General features: G+C 45.5%; 1 protein-coding gene across 1 annotated transcript; it reads right to left on the minus strand.

The window, feature by feature from the left end:
* Positions 1 to 1,072: 1,072 nt before the first annotated feature.
* Positions 1,073 to 12,817, minus strand: LOC125437189 (zinc finger protein 436-like). The gene is made up of 7 exons (XM_048504612.1): positions 12,713 to 12,817; positions 7,245 to 7,715; positions 6,581 to 6,686; positions 5,590 to 5,660; positions 5,239 to 5,365; positions 1,839 to 2,631; positions 1,073 to 1,586 (listed from the first exon to the last, which is right to left on the minus strand). Exons 2-7 carry the CDS (start codon positions 7,665 to 7,667, stop codon positions 1,073 to 1,075), a joined length of 2,034 nt encoding a protein of 677 aa, XP_048360569.1. The 5' UTR covers positions 7,668 to 7,715; positions 12,713 to 12,817.
* Between the last annotated feature and the right edge of the window lie 2,327 nt (positions 12,818 to 15,144).

Below are 15,144 nucleotides of genomic sequence, written 5' to 3' on the forward strand. Positions count from 1 at the left end.
ACCATGGGAACCTGTTACTAAAAATTTTGGATCCCACCACTGGATGGAGCTTCCTGAAGAAGTGAGGGGGGCCCTTCTTGGAAATCTTCAGGAGGTGTTATAAGGCCTGCTTCCTTGCCAGGGCTTGTCTGGGGGTATGAGAAGCAGGCATCATTTAAGGGAGTGAGACAGGGGAGAAGAGGGGTTTGCTGGTTTATTTTCATCTTATTTATTGAAAGGCATAGGCTTTCATCAAAAATACTTTAACAATAATGGAAATACATAAGAAAGAAACATTCAGTATTTTCAGAAAAAGTAAATATTACACACATTTTATAAGATAGCAGATTAAAACTACAGTTCAAACAGCCACTGAACCACTGGGTTTTTAATTAAGCCCTTTATGAAAGGCAGGTTGAATGTTTACTGCAGCCAAGATATATTTTGTATAGCCTTAGAGATATGACTTGCATATCTATAAAGAAGATTAAGTAGGTGATAATCCCCAGAATGGCTGAGAAAGATAGAAAGAAGGGAGGAGGGTGGTTATCAGTTAAACTCTTGAACTGTGGAAAGGCTATCCATGTAGCCAAATGAAATAGAAAAACTTGATGGATAAGTGAGGAAACCAATTGCTAAAAATAAAAAGAAGCAGAAGATTACAGAAATAGAATCAACAGACTCAATGCATTCCAGGTATGAATAAAGAGAACTCTTATAATAATCAGAGTGAAGGAAAAGAAAAGAACACAAAAGGAAAAACAAAAGAACAAATCACGTCAACTGAATCTCATTCCACACTCTGAACATGATGCAGTTGAAGACTTCTACTTTGACTTTCTGCTCTCCAGGGGATGCCTTTCCAAAATACTAAGACAAGATGGGGAACAAATTGGGTACATCATTTGAGAATGGACAGGGGCCTTACAATGAGCATGCCAAAGATTCTCTCCCTTCGGTGGGTTGTTCCTTTGTGTGAGTGCTTTGATGCTGTTGAAGAGTGTTACTCCAACTGAATCTCTTTCCACACTCTGAGCAGTTAAAAGGTCTCTCCTTTGTGTGAGTTCTTTATTGCATTTTAAGATTGCTACTACTACTGAACCTCTTTCCACACTGTGAGCAGTGAAAAAGGCCTCTCCTTTGTATGAGTTCTTAGATGCTTTTGAAGAGTGCTCCTATGACTGAATCTCTTTCCACATTCTGAGCATTCAAAAGGTCTCTCTTTTGTGTGAGTTCTTAGATGATTTTGAAGAGTGCTCCTATGACTGAATCTCTTCCCACACTCTGAGCATTCAAAAGGTCTCTCCTTTGTGTGAGTGCTTTGATGCATTTTAAGATTGCTACTACTACTGAACCTCTTTCCACACTTTGAGCATTCAAAAGGTCTCTCCTTTGTGTGAGTTCTTTGATGCATTTTAAGATTGCTATTACTACTGAACCTCTTTCCACATTCTGAGCATTCAAAAGGTCTCTCCTTTGTGTGAGTTCTTAGATGGTTTTGAAGAGTGCCACTGTGACTGAATCTCTTTCCACATTCTGAGCATTCAAAAGGTCTCTCCTTTGTGTGAGTTCTTTGATGCATTCTAAGATTGCTACTGCTACTGAACCTCTTTCCACATTCTGAGCATTCAAAAGGTCTCTCCTTTGTGTGAGTTCTTAGATGGTCTTGAAGAGTGCCACTGTGACTGAATCTCTTTCCACATTCTGAGCATTCAAAAGGTCTCTCCTTTGTGTGAGTTCTTAGATGCTTTTGAAGAGTGCCACTCTGACTGAATCTCTTTCCACATTCAGAGCATTCAAAAGGTCTCTCCTTTGTGTGAGTTCTTAGATGGTTTTGAAGAGTGCCACTGTGACTGAACCTCTTTCCACATTCTGAGCATTCAAAAGGTCTCTCCTTTGTGTGAGTTCTTTGATGCATTTTAAGATCACTACTACTACTGAACCTCTTTTCACATTCTGAGCATTCAAAAGGTCTTTCCTTTGTGTGAGTTCTTTGATGCTTTCGAAGAGTGCCACTCTGACTGAATCTCTTTCCACATTCTGAGCATTCAAAAGGTCTCTCCTTTGTGTGAGTTCTTTGATGCCCAAGGAGCTTTGATCTGCAGCTGAAGAACTTTCCACACCAAAAGCATTTGTGTGTCCTCAGCATACTGTTGTTTGGGATGTGTACATTACCCTTTCTTTTACCACAGAAGATCTTTCTCCTCTCTAAGTAGATTAGTGGCTTGTCTCCTGAATGAGTCCTTTGGTGTTGAATAAGATTTGATTTTTGTGAGGGGTTTTTGCCACAGTCTGAGCAGTTATAAGGTTTCTCTCCTTTGTGTTTCACTTGATGCCTAAGGAGCTCTACTCTGCAATGGAAAGTCTTGCCACACTCCAAGCATTGATGGGTCTTCTTTCCATTGTGCATTTGCAAATGAATCTCGTATGGGTTTTTATCTGAGAAGTTCATACCACACTCTATATATGCTGGGATTTGACAGAAGCCAACTCCTTGGGATTGAACGAGCTTATCCCTTGTCTTGTCTGCGTGGCTTCTCTCCTGCCTCAGTAGTTCGTCTCTGTCCTCAAACTTTCCTTCAGAAAATTCGTCCTTTTCTTTTTCCACAAAGGGCCCCTGGAATACCCCTAACGTCTCCTCTACATGTGCTGCTGGAAGATAGAAAGAAGTTCAGTCAGCACATTGACAAGAAGCCAACCCGCCCATCAGGCATTGCTCATTAATGGGTGAACATGACCTTTATCAAACCATTTTCCCCCTCAACTGAGCTACGGGTCACATCTTATCGGCAGCCTGACCCTCCAGCCTGATGATTAAACAGAAGAGGAAGAAAAAGCTTTTAGAACCCACATTTCTATATCCTAAAGATCCTCAAAGCGGCTTGCAAATCACATTCCTTTTCCCTCCCCACAACAGGCATCTTGTGAGATAAGCAGGACTGAAAGACCTCTGAGAGAACTGGACCTGGCTCGAGGTCATGCAGCAGGCTTCATGTGGAGGAGTAAGGACTCCAACCCCTCTCTCCAGATTGGAGTCCATCGCTCTTAACCACTAAGCCACGCTGGCATTCCACAAGGATTTGCCATACATAGTGGTTCCTCCTAGTTGTGATGAAAGCCCTTAAGAGCTGGTTTTCAGTTTATAGTTCATCCTTTATATTTTATTCCTTTTATATTCTTGTTATTTATAATGTCTCTTAGCAGTGGTTCTAAGGCTAAAACAAACAGTAAAGGCGATAGGGGACATCCCTGCCTTGTTCCCCTTGTTATGGGGAACATTTCCGTTTGTTCGTTATTGATTTTGATGGTGGCTTCTTGTGTTTCATAAATGTTCATTACTCCTTTTAAAAAATTGCCAGTTATTCCACAATGCTTCATCATAGCTATCATAAATTTCCAGTCTACGCGATCAAACGCTTTTTCAGCATCCAGACAAATTATTGCCAATTGTGTTTGAGGATTTTGGTTGACTACTTCGATTATATCTACAACTGTTCTTATATTTTGGGATAGTTGCCTCCCTGGTAGGAATCCTGTTTGTTCTTTTGTAATGTGAGTGTTTAGTACCTTCTTTAGTCTACCTGCTAGAATTGTTGAATATATTTTATAGTTGACATTTAGTAATGATATTGGTCTATAATCTTTTGGCTCTGGGATACCATCTGGTAATTTAGGGATTAGGGAAATCTGTGCTTGTGTCCAGGACTTGGGGATGGTTGTTCCTAAAAAAACTTCATTTATTATTTCAGTGAGAGGTTCAAGAATATTATCTTTGAAAGTTTTGTAATACATGGCTGAGATACCATCTAAACCTGGAGTATTATTTTTTAGTTTTGTTATTGCATCACTTACTTCTTGTCTGGATATTCTTTTATTAAGGTCTTCATTTGCTTCTTGTGACACTGTAAACACAACTTTATCTTTTAGGTAATTTTCTATTTCCTCTGTGTATTTCTTCCAAATATGCAGTGTGACCTGAGAATTTATTAGTTTGTAGGACTACAACCGGACTACCTATTTTAACCATTCTATTTGTCTTTTCTGTAACTTCTTATTTGAAATTTAACAAAGCATATTTTTAAAAAAGAGCTGGTTTTCAGCATTTGCTAGGGGGGAGGGAGAAGTCAGGACACCACTGGGTTAACCTGACTATTCAAAGCAGAGCCCCATGGTTTTTGGAAGAGGTTCCAGTTGGGGGCAGGACAGGTAAGCCCAAAGGCATCTAGGTGACGGTTATAGAAAAAGGCCTTTGGCCTCCTCCAGCTTTTCTTTTTTTAAGTAACTACCCCTCACGGCCCCCTCCCCACACTCACACCTTTTCCCATACTTAGGATACAGCAGCCCCTGGAAAGCCACACCTAAGCTCAGACCCAGGAGTTTTAGAGCATCCTGGATTTCAGGCCCAAGAAGCTTTTCCCAGCAGGCTTTGTGATTCTATCAAACTAAGATGTGCAAAGATGTGAAGCAGAAATCCTTTGAGGGTATTCCTTGATCATTCCCTTGATATAACCATGAAGGATGCTGTCAGCTCATCTGGGAAGGAAACACCCTCTAAAGGTTTTCTTGAGAAAGTATCTTGCATTTCTTCGGATGTGAGGCCTTTGTCTGTCTCCACCATAACCTTTTATTACATTCCTGGCTCCTTTGACACACAAGAAGAAAGTGATGGTTCTTACATTGGAAAGGAAAGAAATCCAAAGAAAAGGGGGTGGGGGGTGGGGTTTGGGAAAAATGGAATCCAGGCCAAGATCAAAGCCCACAATCCCAACCAGTGTAAGAAGAAGACAACCACACTGGTTTTCTATCTTTAAGAAGTACCAGAGCAACTTCTGTTCCCCACCCCATGTGAGGCAGGTAGGGCTGAGAAAGTTCTGAGTGAGCTGTGACCGTGGCTCTCCAGATCAGAATCACAGAGGATCACAGTTATCTCATCTGGAGGATAAATCTGTTCTAATGGTTGTCAACTGAGAAATTAGAATGGGGCCCCTTCCAGAGTCTTCCTGAGGGTCTCACAGTCCCGCAATGGATCCAGGCTGGGATACCCTCTCTGGCTCAGATGCCCTGGGCAAACCAGGTGTCTTGGGTCATTCTACTCAGCCATGCTGAATATCTCTTTCACTGCCATCCTGCCCCCTCGAGGCCTCCACAAGGAAGTAGCAGGAAAGGCCTCAACATAACATATTGGTGTTTGAGATTTTTACTCATACCACATCCCAAAGGCAGAAATGTGTACCTCTGGCCCCTTTGAGAGTTCCTTACCCAGAGAAGCCACGCTCCCATAGTTCTCCTGCATGACATCTTCATAAAGAGCTCTTTGGTCTGGATCCAGCAATGCCCACTCTGCCTTGGTGAAATACACGGCCACCTCCTCAAAGGAAACCAGAGACTGAAAGAAAAAGCAGATTCCCTCGTGAGAGGTCATGCCGGGCAAAGACAGCATACGGGGGGGGGGGGGGGGGTTCTGGGATGGTGCAGGATGGAGAACTCAGCTTGTGTGTAAAGCGTGGTGTTCAGAGCTTTTTGCCTGGGCCCCTCAGCACCCACTGCAGGAGAAAAGCCCCCTGAAGAACAGAGGGGAGACCCAGATGGTTCCCTGCTCATCTCCCCTACCTGGAATGGAGGTGCAGCAGCTGTTTCCACACCTCTACAAACAGAACAGATCAACACTGCCTCTTCATTGCCTGCGAGGGAAGGAAAAGGGAGAAAGAATATTAGCCTCCTCTTCCTATTCTGTTTGCTTGCATGAATCATGCTTCCTGCACCCCTGTTCCCAGGGCTGTAAAATCTTGCCCTAAGAACACTCAGAACAAAGACTCAGCCTTTCTGAAAAGTAGTGGAAAAGAGAAGCACAAGGTATCCATGAGCCTCAGGGGTTGTGAATGACACTGACACGTTTCAGACTTCTGGGATACTTGAAACTTGTCCTGTGAACACAGGAGTTAAAAAATTGTGATATTATCTCCGCTGCATCAGATCAAAGACCCAGCCAGGCCGGTGGAAGAAAAATTGGAAGGCGAAAATAATGTTGCCTCGCAATTTGCTGACACATTGGGCCAAAAAAACAGGACCTGAATTAAGCACATGCTGAAACGAAGGGTAATCTCAAGGTGTGTCTGTAGTATCTGCTGAACCACTAATGTCACATCTGGGGTTTCGGCTTGAGGCAACTTCAACAAGGCATCACGCCCACCTCAAGCCCTGCCTGTCCACAGTCTAGCATCTCTTATCCAGTGCTTTGTTTCCTACAGTGCCTAGTCAAATGGCCCAATAAGGATAAGCACAAAACACATTTGCCCACTGCTCTTAGAGCTGTGCAGACTTGGTTTATTCACAAGACTGAAGAATTCAAACCAGATTTGTGTGCCTTTTCTTTAAAGCCACCTTGAGTCCCGCTAATGGAGAAAGGAGGGATATGAATATTGTAATCAAGGTGAGGAGCTGCCTCCAGGAGTTTTTGAATCCCCTTTTACAGGCAACCCAACTACTGAACACCGAGTGCCATAATTTGATGAAGTAGCATCTCATTTTTTCTTGACCAGAATTCTTTACCCATCAAATTAGCTGGGTGCCCCAATCTCTACCAATCAAAATGAACCCTTACCATGTGAGTGGGCGTCTTGGGCACATTCCTGGGCCTGGCTCAGCTGCCATTTCTCCAACAGAGCTCTTTCCAACTTAGCTTCCATCTTCAGGGATAGACCCAACTTCTGAAACAGCAGCAACAAGTAAGAGAAGGAGTAGAAGGAGAAGAGTTCTGATTTATACCCCACTTTTCTTGACCTTAAAGAGTGTTAAAGCAGCTTACAAACACCTTCCCTTCTTCTCCCCACAACAGATACCTGGTAAGATGGGTGGGGCTCAGAGAATTTGGAGAGAACTGTGACTAACCAAAGGACACCCAGCAGGCTTCATGCGGAGAAGCAGGCAAACAGACCTCGTTCACAAGACTGGAGCCCACCCCTCATGTGGATGAGTGCAGAATTAAACCCATTTAGTCCACCGCTCATAACCACATCAAGGAATGGATCCTGCCCCGCTCCCAGACTCTGCATCTTTTTTTAAGTAGACCTGGTAGGGATTACTTTCAACACTGGTGAACTATCTGGAGGAATAAGAAATTCACCAAAAGAAGAGGCTGCTGACACACTTTCTTAAATCTCCTGTTCTGATTATTAAAACTTGGACAAATATCAGGGAGGGAAGCCTTAGGAAAAGGTCAAATATTGTAGCTTGAATCAGACATAGCTGGAAAGACGAGCCCTCACCTGTTCTGCCTGCCTCTTCTCCTCTGCCTGACTCAGGAGGAAACCCTCGGCCAGGGCCACTGCTTGGGAACTGGTCTCCGGCCCACATCCTCTGACCCAGCACTGCATTTCATGGGGCAGGACAGTCAGGAAGTGCTCTAGGATAACCAGGTCCAGGATCTGGTTCTTGGAGTGCCTCTCTGGCTTCAGCCAGTGACTACAAAGTCCATGGAGCTGGCTGCAAACCTCTCGGGGCCCATCGGCATCACGATAGAGGAACTGCCAGAAGCGTCGGCAAAGTAGTTCTGAGTTCAGGGGCTCCTGATCCCAGACCTCTGGCACAGCTCTCTCCCAGAATGCAACAACGCTCCCAGCTTGGATGGGATGGGGGTCCTTCCTCATTCTCTTGCCAAATCCAGGTCCTCCTTGGTCCTGCTCTCCCATCTTCTTTTCCTATAGGGTCAGATCTCACTGGGGTATGAAGAGAGGCTTCTTTCGGGGGGGAGGCGGGTAGAAGGCAGATAGAAACATGTCAGAAGGAAAACAAAAGAGAATGGTGACACATGGTGGATAAGTATAAAAGTGTGGCGCCTGTGGAAGGCAGGGGACAAAGGCACAAAGGAGCCATTTTCTGCGTGTGGACTAATCCACTGTAATTCTAGGTGATTTTCAGGCCCTAACTGGATATTGGCAACCGTGCATATGGAAGAGGTTAGATGAGGGGCAGCATCAGCTAAAATCATTAGGGGGGACCCAGACACAGGCCTCCTGTGACTGCGCCCTTGCATTTATCTCAGTTGTCTTGCTTGGGAGTCTGTAACTCTCCTGCCTGGCAAAAAGACGCTGCTCCTGTCACTCAAAATCCAGTGCAGGAAGGGCAGTCTGGCCTTCTGTCATGGCTGCCTCCACTAAGGGAGCTGGGGAGGGTTGGGCGGGTTTGACATGACCCTCACAGCAATGGATGCCCATGTATCACTTGGCCTTCTTGGCCTTCTGACCTCTGGCATCGAGGGTGTGGGCCTAACGTGGGAAGCCGCTGAGAAGTTGGCTGTCTTCCTGGTGTATTGGTCACCTAGTGCACCAGAAGACAGTCTGCCACAGCTGCTGGAGGTGGCGACAGAGTGGGTGTTGAGTTTTCCAAAATGTATAATCTTGGGAGACTGCAACATCCACATTGATGACACCTCTTCTACAGTGGCTATGGACCTGACATTGTCCATCGACGCTCTGGGACTCTCACTTCCTAGTACTGGCCCCACACATTCAGCAGGCCACAACCTGGATTTGATCTTTGGGATGGGTGTTAATGTGGCCCCGTACTGTACAGACAGAGTGCCATGGTTGGACCATTTTGTCCTGAAGGCACAGCTGGATTTGGTTGCCTGCCCCAGTCTAGGCGACAAGGATATTGCTGCTCGCCCGTGGAGTCTCCTGGATCAAGAGAGTTTCCAGAACGCTCTGTGGGACCCAAAGGCTACAAGCTCCCTGGATGACATGGCCAATGGCTGGAACATTAGATTCTTTGAGGCCATCGACATCCTCCTCCCCGTCCCCGTCCCCACCTTCACCCTGCTCCTTGGTATACTGAGGATGAAGTGGGAACTGAGACAATTTGAGCGAATATGGCAGAAATCTAATGATGAGGGGACGAGAACATCTTATAGGGCAGGGGTCTGCAATCTGTGGCTCTCCAGATGTTCAAGGACTACAAATCCCATCAGCCCCTGCCAGCATGGCCAAGTGTGTTAATCCTCCTCCCAATTGGCCATGCTGGCAGGGGATGATGGGATTTGTAGTCCATGAACATCTAGAGAGCTGCAGGTTGCAGATCCTTGTTACAGGGCATTTATGAAAACCTATGAGATGGCAACCAAAGATGCGAAGAGGAACTTTTTCGCATCTACAATTGCATCTACTAGCTCTCACCCAGCTCAATTATAAGAACATAAGAACAAGCCAGCTGGATCAGACCAGAGTCCATCTAGACCAGCACTCTGCTACTCGCAGTGGCCCACCAGGTGCCTTTGGGAGCTCACATACAGGATTTGAAAGCAATGACCTGCTGCTGCTGCTCCCAAGCACCTGGTCTGCTAAGGCATTTGCAATCTGAGATCAAGGAGGATCAAGATTGGTAGCCATAGATCGACTTCTCCTCCATAAATCTGTCCAAGCCCCTTTTTAAAGCTATCCAGGTTAGTGGCCATCACCACCTCCTGTGGCAGCATATTCCAAACACCAATTACACGTTGTGTGAAGAAGTGTTTCCTTTTATTAGTCCTAATTCTTCCCCTCAGCATTTACAATGTATGCCCCCTGGTTCTAATATTGTGAGAAAGAGAGAAAAATTTCTCTCTGCTAACATTTTCTACCCCATGCATAATTTTATAGACTTCAATCATATCCCCCCTCAGACGTCTCCTCTCCAAACTAAAGAGTCCCAAACGCTGCAGCCTCTCCTCATGAGGAAGGTGCTCCAATCCCTCAATCATCCTCGTTGCCCTTCTCTGCACTTATTTAGGGTTATTTGGCAACTTTCAACATTGTCAAGCTTGAAACATGAGAAACTGTTGCCCTATTTGCTGTTGATGTTGAAATATAAAATGAGAGCAGTTTATTACTATAGGCAGTATCATTCTTGTGAACTTTCCTGAAGCACAGGTGTTTAGTTCTCTTATTGTTTGTTTACTTTCTAGTTATTTATTCTCTGTTTGCTGTTTCTGTGTTAAGCATACAGATATTTTGTGCAATTGAGCACCCTATTCATTGCTATTTACAGCTGCTGGTTCAGCTGTTATTTATTGACTCCCTGGATGCGACATCTTTGTGTATTTAATTTTGATGATGTTTTCCCATTATCTACTGTAATATTTTAATTGTTTTGTTTGAAATTAATGTAGATTTTGTTTGTATATTGGGGGGGAGGGTGTTCAAGTGTTTTCTTTTGTTACTTGCAGACATATTCAAAATTGGTGTATTTTTTTATATTCTATTTACTAGTACTGGTTTCTGTTTTGGAGGTAGGGATAGCTCCTGCCTCTGTTTAATATCTGCCATCCCTATAATTTGTTTTAATATTTAGCACTAATCATGATACAGTGGAACCTCGGTTTTCGTTGTTAATCCGTCTGAAAAGAATCGATGAAAACCGAAACCAATGAAAATCGAGGCAAACTTTTCCATAGGAATCAATGTAAACCAAATTAATCCATTCTAGGCACTCCAAAAAACATACCAAAAACACCTTTTTTGGTGAATAAACATAGTGTTTAATGCTGAAAACAGTAACAAACAATAACACTAGGACCAGCTTCAGAGCCAGTGGACCAATGTCGCAAAAAGCTGTCCGAAGAGGTCTGTTTCTGACGCCTCTTGAAGATATGTCTGAAATGGGGCAAGACATTGCCATTAAACAAATTGCAGACACGGCCTGCAACAGCTTTGTCCAGGTGATTTTTCTCCACAAACCCCTGCACATTACTGCAAATCGATGAAAACCGAGACAAATTTTTCACTAAAAAATCGCTGAAAACCGAAACCGATGCAAACCGAAGGCAATGAAAAACGAGGTTCCACTGTATCTGATATAGTGTGTCATCACACCTGCTTCATAAGATAGCCCAAGCACCCAATGTTCCCTGGAGTTCACATGGCGCTTGATGCCCTCAATCCATAGAAATAAAACGGATGATAATCTGCCTTTCCTGGCATTAGGTCTTGGCCCCTGTCAAACCTTGGATCTGTATATCCAAATCAGACTCTATGCCACTGAGGTTAAGAAGCCTTTATTTTGGAAAAGACACATAGGTTGATCGGCATGATGCCCTCACTGGCTGATTATGCATCATAGTTACTTACATATGCTAAAATGGGTGGATTCCACTCAACAAATGAACATCATACTTGCTAACTGCACCCTTCACACTTGTTAACCAATGCAAATGGTTCCTCCCCGCCCCTCCCTAGACATTCCACAGGTATATATACTCCACTTGCTTTACTACCATCAGATCCTCTGAAGATGCCAGCCACAGATGCAGGTGAAACGTCATGAGAAAATGCTACTGGAATACAGCCATACAGCCCAGAAAACCCACAACACCCCAATCCTTGCTGTGATTTGTGGGGGGGAGGGGGTTAGGAACAGATCATTTTTTTAAAAATCATCAGCAGAGGTGATTGGCAGACCCAAAGTCCTGAAAAGTTCATAACATCCTGGATTCAGGAGGAGGGTTAGGGTTAGGTGGTACCCACTGTCTCTATGCCCCCTCGTCCTTTCTCTTCCCTTTCAATAATGCCCCATAGATTTCCATCTTCCATGGCTCTCTGAAAGTGAGATACATACTCAGACCCCACTGATGGGATGGTTTGCAGTGGAGGGAAGATCCTATACTTTCAGTTCCCAAACTCTTCTGTATACCTAGGAAATTCCACACTTAGGGGAGTAAAAAAGAAGCCCAGGACCAAAGGGGATGGGGGGGGGGGGCTCTCCGTCACCCACCTCTCCAAGAGCAAAGGAGAGGGCAGCATTACTTGAAATCCTGAGGTGGAAGGAAGGAAAGCCCTGCTGGGGCCAGGCTGCCAATAAGCAGAGGAGTCTGAAGGGGGGGCTCCCCCCAAATCTCCTGCTCTTCCTCAGTCTTGATCTATCATTCCCCTCCGCAGTCTACACTGGCTAGGATGTCCCTTTCCTATTTGTGTCCCTGGCTCTCCTTTCTTTGGGGGCTTCTTTATTTGGCATAAAGCGGCTCTTTAGTTTGGTACAAAAAGTAGGGGGTGAACTTGGGGGGGGGGGGCTCCTTTTTCAATTTGCTACTTTCTTTGGGTCCTGCCTAGCAGATCCCGGCTCTACATTTCAATCTCCTCCTCTGGCCCTCAATGTGAGGGTTTCGACCCCAGAGGCATCATTTTCCACCTTGGAGACCCTTGGAGACCATTTTCCACCCTACCCCAACTCTTTGCTCTCTGCTCGGGGCTTTGCGCTCCCGAATGAAGGGGGGTCCTCTTTAGACTCCCCCCCCCCGGATGCACCTCGTTTGCAAAGACAATGAATGTCCCATAGAAGATCCCGGGACTGGGGGTCCCCCCCCGTACTCCCTATGCTGGGGGGCATATACTCCCCCCTTTTCCCAGATGCCTCCTCTGCAGCCATCCTCTCGCCCCTGAAAGCAGCCGCCAGGGGGTCTGTCCCTAAACAACCCCAGCTCTCCAATCCAGCCCCATCCCTCCTGCGTTTCCTCCACTCCCCCCACCGCCTTCTTAGTTTCCCTCCCCCCACCGCAAATCTCAATCTCTCGCCAAGCCTCCGCAACGGAGAGAAGGGGCTGCATCTCTCCCCTCCCCACCCACCCCCCACCCACCCGCCAGCCCCTTCCCCAGGCTTTGCAGTGGGGCAGCTCTCCCGGATCGTGGCCTCTGACCTTCATACACCCCCACACACACTTTCACACACGCGCACCCATTTCCCACACCCTCCTCCTCCTCCAACTTACTCGCTGACGCTGACGAGGAGCTGCCGGAGCGGAAACCACAAAGGTCGCTTTTCCCTCTGCAATCTCTCCGCCCTCTCCCCTGCCGGCCTTTCTAGGATTTCAGCCTCTCTTGCTCCCCTTTCTGTGGGGCGGGGCCCAGGGCAGCGGGTGGGGGCGGGAAGCGTCCTGCAAAACAGACATCCCCCCCCCCCCCGCTCTTTGCAAAACAGGTATTGGGGTGGGGTGGGGTGAGAAGGGCAGGATAAAGTGAACCAGATGGGAGGCAGTGACCATTATTCCCCTCACTGCTGGGTTTTTGAACTATTCACTCTGTTCTCTCTTTAATCTTCAGCTTATTCTCTCTAGTACTAGGTGATAGTACTTTTCTCTCTAGTACTAGGTGATACTCTCTAGTACTCCTTCCCACTTGAATACTGTCTCCCTCCTGCACTTCACTCAGTTTAAAGCCCTCCTGATAGGGTTTGTCAATCTCCTAGCAAAACTGTTCTTCCCTACAGCCATGTGGTGTAACTCATCCCTTGCCAGTAGTCGCTCTTCATAAAACCGCAGACCATGGTCCAAGAAGCCCAAATGTTCCTGGTGGCACCACCTGCAAAGCCAGTAATTCGCCTCCACTATTCTTCTTTCCCACCTGGGCCCATGTCCTTCAACTGGAAGTAGAGATGAAATATCAACCTGTGCCTCCAGTTCCTTCAGCTTACTTCCGAGAGCCTCAAAATCCCCCAAAAGCTATGTCTAGCAGTGTCATTTGTTCCGACATGGATTAAGAAGAAGGGATAATGGTCAGTGGCTTGGCAAATCTTCTCAGCCTCTCTGTGACATCACAGATTTTTGCACAAGTGAGACAGCACACCTCTCAATACATCTTGTCAGGCCTGCAAATTGCTGTTTCTGTCCCCCTTACCACCATTATATTCAGCCTATCCCTACCCCGAACTCCCCAAATGGTATTTAAGAGAGGAAAGTGGCAAAGAATCCTTCCTGCACTGTTCACATTTGACTTGTCATGTAACCCTTTTGAGCCTTTCATACACCACTGTTCTCTACCCTAAAGTTCTTCAAAGTGCCTTACAAATCACATTCCTTTCCTCTCCTCACAACAGGCACCTTGTGAGGCAGGTGGGGCTGAGAGAGTTGTGGGAGAACTGTGACTGGTCCAAGGTTACACAGCAGGCTTCATGTGGAGGAGCTGGGAATAAGACCTTTGCCTCCGGATCGGAGTCCGCCCCTCTCAATCGCTACACCACACTGGCTCTCCAGATCGCAGTCAGAGGGGATCATTGTAATCTCTTTGAGAAGACAAGTTCTAATGATTGTCAATTGAGAAATTAGGATGTGGCCCCTTCCAGAGTCTTCCTGAGGGCCTCTCAGTCCTGCACTTGCCAGGGAACCCTCTCTGGCTCAGTTGCCTCAGGCAATCCAGGTGCCTTTGGTGACTCTATCCAGCCAGGCTGAATATCGCTTTTGCTGCCTTCCTGCCACCTCGAGGCCTCCGCAAGAAAGCAAACAGCAGAACAGGCCTCAACAGAAAGTATTACTATTCAAGATTTTGATTCATGCCTCATCCCAAAGGCTGAAATGTGGACTTCTGGCACCTATGAAAGTTCCTTACCCAGAGAAGCCACGCTCCCATAGTTCTCCAGCATGACGTCCTCGTAAAGTGCTCTTCGGTATGGATCCAGCAATGCCCACTCTGCCTCAGTGAAATACATGGCCACCTCCCCAAAGAAAATCAGAGACTGAAAGAAAAAGCAGACTCCCTCATCAGAGGTCATGCTAGGAAGAGACGGCATGCTGGAAGGGGGCATTCTGGGAAGGTGCAGGATGGAGAGCTCAGTTTGTGGTCCCCCAGCACAAACTGCAGGGTGGGAAAAACCCTGATAAAGGAGAGGGGACCCAGACTGCCCACAACACATCTCCACTACCTGGACTGGAAGTGCTGCAGCTGTTTCTTTTTTTTTTATTATTAAGTTTATTAAGAATTTCAAATTACAGTTATTTTAAAAGCAATACAGATTTTACACAGATCAAAAAACATTTCAACATATTTCATTCCAAAATTGATTTCTACTCAAAAGAAAATAAATTTTACATAATTTCATTTAGGGTTGAATCTTATCTCTTCTTCCATGCTTTGTATTTATATGCTTCTCTCTGGTTATACAATCGTTCAACTAATAATAAAAGAAAAAAGACTTCTACTGTCTTCTTTCTATACATCCTTGCTAAAAGAGTAAAACATGGAATCACTTTGCGGTAAAGAAAACCTTACTCCCAAGAGTTTTAATTTACTCCTGACCTATAGCAATCATCCTTCTAACTTCTAAATCAAATATAAATATTATAACTTATAATAATGTTTAAACGGCTTCCAGATTTCTTCGAATCTTTCTACGTCGTCTTTCAGTCTCCAAGTTAATAAGTCCAGGTCC

The sequence above is a fragment of the Sphaerodactylus townsendi genome, linkage group LG01, assembly GCF_021028975.2.
Source record: "Sphaerodactylus townsendi isolate TG3544 linkage group LG01, MPM_Stown_v2.3, whole genome shotgun sequence".
In the NCBI taxonomy this organism is placed as follows: domain Eukaryota; kingdom Metazoa; phylum Chordata; class Lepidosauria; order Squamata; family Sphaerodactylidae; genus Sphaerodactylus; species Sphaerodactylus townsendi.